The following is a 3,132-nucleotide window of genomic DNA, read 5'->3' as shown; positions in this document are numbered from 1 at the left end:
GACCTTAAAATCACCCAATGGGGTTTTTGCCATGTTGGTTTTCCTCATTCATAAACAAATCACTGTGTAAATTTATTTTCAGCTGTATATTTAGTTTATTGGTGATTTGTTTGTGCTACCACGCGTTTGCATGTTAATTTGATTAATTAATAAGCTTGACTAATTAATCAATTAATTTATCACAAGGGGTTAATTTGTTTTTGGCCTATCACTTACACTATGGCAATAATATTGACGATTGCAATTCTTTGTTGTGCATGCTTCGGAAGGTAGCTCTAGTTCATGCTTTTCAAGCGGCCAAAAAGATTAGTTTAAAATTGTAGTAGGTCTTGTTACCTCCTGAATTTGTTTTAAACTGTGCTTGAATAAATTGCTAAGGATTATGATTTCTACATGTGATATGTACAAACTATTTATAAATGTAGTGGAAAGTCATTTCACTTTGCATAAAAAAGAATAGAACATTAGGTTATTTGTTTATATCTTTCCAATTTTAAGTACGTTTGGAGACAAGTAGATTTACTTATCAATTCCTCAAAATGGGCTACTTCTTTTTCCCCCTTTTTTCTAGTCAAAGGATGGCTAAATCCCTGGTTAAGGGGTGGGGGGAGGGTTGGGGGTGAAGTTTTTGATGTGCTAGCAAACATGATATTTTTGACAAACAACCTAAAAAGTACTAATCAGTATAGGTGAATACATAGTGTGACATCATACTACAAGTTTAGTATAACCCCATACAACACTACAAAATAAAACAGTTCAAAGGACAAAAACAATGCTCACATAATGTAATTGTGTTTTGTAGTTGATAGGAAGGGCTAAACATCAGAAGGGTGGAAATGAGAAACAATTAAAGTGCTCGCCCTTTTATAATGTCAAGGCTCGTTTCACTAGGATCTGTTGCTTGCAACTCAACTTGAATGCGGTTAGGATATATGTGATTCAATGTTAGGAATATATGTCAACATTTTATGTAATTGGCTAATCTTTTGACAAAACGCACTTTACTTGTAATTGGGTAGATCAAGGATGAGTTTAATGCTTTAAGAAATAAGGTTTCAAGTTCAAGTGTTAAAGCTATGCAAATTTGTTCAAGAATCAAGTCAAAAAGTGTTGTTTATTAAAACTCGACAGCTACCATCTATTGAGATTTAAAGAGAGTTGTTTCAACTCGTGGCTCGATAGCTAGCTCAATAGATGGCTATCTATCGAGGTTTATGAAGTTCAATTTTTCAGGACTATTTTTCATCAAATCTGTGAATGTATGTTTGAGCTTTCTTTTCTCACAACCCTAAACATATATAAGGATTATTTTAAGGGCCATAAAAAGGTGACGCAAGTTGCACAAGAGCACAATTCCATAGTGTGAAGAAGAGTGTGACTGGAAACCTAGTTTTGCCCTAGTTCATCTTTTTCTTGAAGAAGCTACTGTGTTTTTACACCGTAGGGTTTTGTGACCAAGGAGCTTCTTGATTGTCATCGTCTGGATGAATTGAAGAACTTTGTAGCCAACATCCTTCTCAAGTTGGTGATCAAGCCACATACTGGGATTCACGCAATTGGTTAGTCACGTACTGGGAGCCGTGCATTAAAAGGAGGGATTGTCACTACAAAATAAGTCCAATTGGGTATTGGGGTAACGGTTCAACTATAGGTTGGTATAAGGTACTGAGATTCCTTTATTTGTAACTGCTTGTTTTGATAATAATGGATTCTCGGGAGTAGTGACCTTAAAATCACTCAGTGGGGTTTTTGCTGTGTAATTTTTCCCTATTCGTAAACAAATCACCGTATTAATTTATTTCCCATTGCATACTTTAGATAATTGGTGATTTGTTTGTGCTACCACGCGTCTTGCATGTTAATTTGATTAATTAATAAACTTGGCTAATTAATCAATTAATATATCATAAGGGGTCAATACATTCTTGGCCTATCAAATGCCATCCATATCCCTCTTGAATCTATCCTTGGAGCTAGCATAGACCATCTTACTTCTCACCTTTGATGTATTAGGTGACTTGAAAAACAAAAGAGGTGAACTTTCTTAGGCACCATTACATACTAAATTGTTTATTGTTTTGGCCTTCAATATAATCGCATGCCTCCAAAGATATGGCCTCAAGCCAAATATAAATTGGAATCCAGTTTCTAGTTTCATTGTGTCATTAGCATTTTGAGTACTTTCATTACATGGGAAGCAAATTTTCCCGAGTGTTCTTTGAGTGCTAATCAAGATATAATACACATGGTACCTTTATTCTTTATTTCAACACGCTACTATGTACACCAAAGGAGAAACAATAATCTTTATGCATATAGACTTGTTTGAGGAAAAGTAGAATTACCATGCAATGAAAAAAATCTTGCTTTTCTGGCAATTCTCATCAGTGATGAAATCAAAATCATAGACAGCATAGCGGCACTCATTGGTAGGCAGATACTCAGTAAAGTCGTCATAGGTTTCATCTAGGCTTCCTAGTTTCTCCACCACCACTTCTTGATCCTCAATCTTGAAAATAATAAACCGGTAATTCCTCTTCGCTTTTGACTTCACGAACTTCAATTTACATTTATCATGCACAGCCATTCCAAATGCTGCATTCGCCTAACCCAAAGATTTTATTTTGGTAGAAGGAAAGAAAGATATGTATCAATGATAGAAGGCCTAATAGAAATCATCATGCATATTATACAATAAAGATAATAGGATTTATTTGTTTCAGATGAAAACAATATCAAGAAATGCATAACAGCACTTGGTTTAGTATATTGTGTCATAATTTATTGGACAAAGCATATTGTCATTACTAGATTGCATCACAAACAAGTGGACTAGTTTTGATAGTGGCATTAAGTATAAGAGATGATAGAAATAGCTACCTTCTGTCCATTTTGTAAAAATGTTGGCACCATGGAATGCAAATAATTTTACTCTTCCATGCAGTGTGTACAGGATGTGATCAATAAGTTTACATGTCTAGAATATTTCCAAAATTAAAATAACAGGAAGCAGCCAGCAATGTTCATTTTGGAGAATTAGAGTACATCAATCAATCTATATCTATCTATCTATATATATATCTAAAAGATGCTCATTAGAGTAAAAAAAAAACAAATATTTTAGGTTTT

The 3,132-nt window shown here is 34.2% G+C and overlaps 1 protein-coding gene across 1 annotated transcript; it reads right to left on the bottom strand.

Moving 5' to 3' along the window:
- Positions 1–850: 850 nt before the first annotated feature.
- Positions 851–2,611, bottom strand: LOC115960853 (actin-depolymerizing factor 7-like). The gene is made up of 3 exons (XM_031079852.1): positions 2,349–2,611; positions 1,945–2,021; positions 851–924 (listed from the first exon to the last, which is right to left on the bottom strand). Exons 1-3 carry the CDS (start codon positions 2,588–2,590, stop codon positions 851–853), a joined length of 393 nt encoding a protein of 130 aa, XP_030935712.1. The 5' UTR covers positions 2,591–2,611.
- Positions 2,612–3,132: the final 521 nt, after the last annotated feature.

Source organism: Quercus lobata, chromosome 9 (genome assembly GCF_001633185.2).
Source record: "Quercus lobata isolate SW786 chromosome 9, ValleyOak3.0 Primary Assembly, whole genome shotgun sequence".
Lineage (NCBI taxonomy): Eukaryota > Viridiplantae > Streptophyta > Magnoliopsida > Fagales > Fagaceae > Quercus > Quercus lobata.
This window is presented reverse-complemented; position numbering and strand designations above follow the sequence as displayed.

Coding starts and splice junctions, on each gene's coding strand:
- LOC115960853 (XM_031079852.1), bottom strand. CDS start 2,590: ATGGCTGTGCATGATAAATGTAAATTGAAGTTCGTGAAGTCAAAAGCG. Junction 2,022..2,348: donor AAGATTTTTTTCATTGCATG/GTAATTCTACTT, acceptor TTTGTTTTTCAA/GTCACCTAATACATCAAAGG. Junction 925..1,944: donor ATTCAAGAGGGATATGGATG/GCATTTGATAGG, acceptor TATATCCTAACC/GCATTCAAGTTGAGTTGCAA.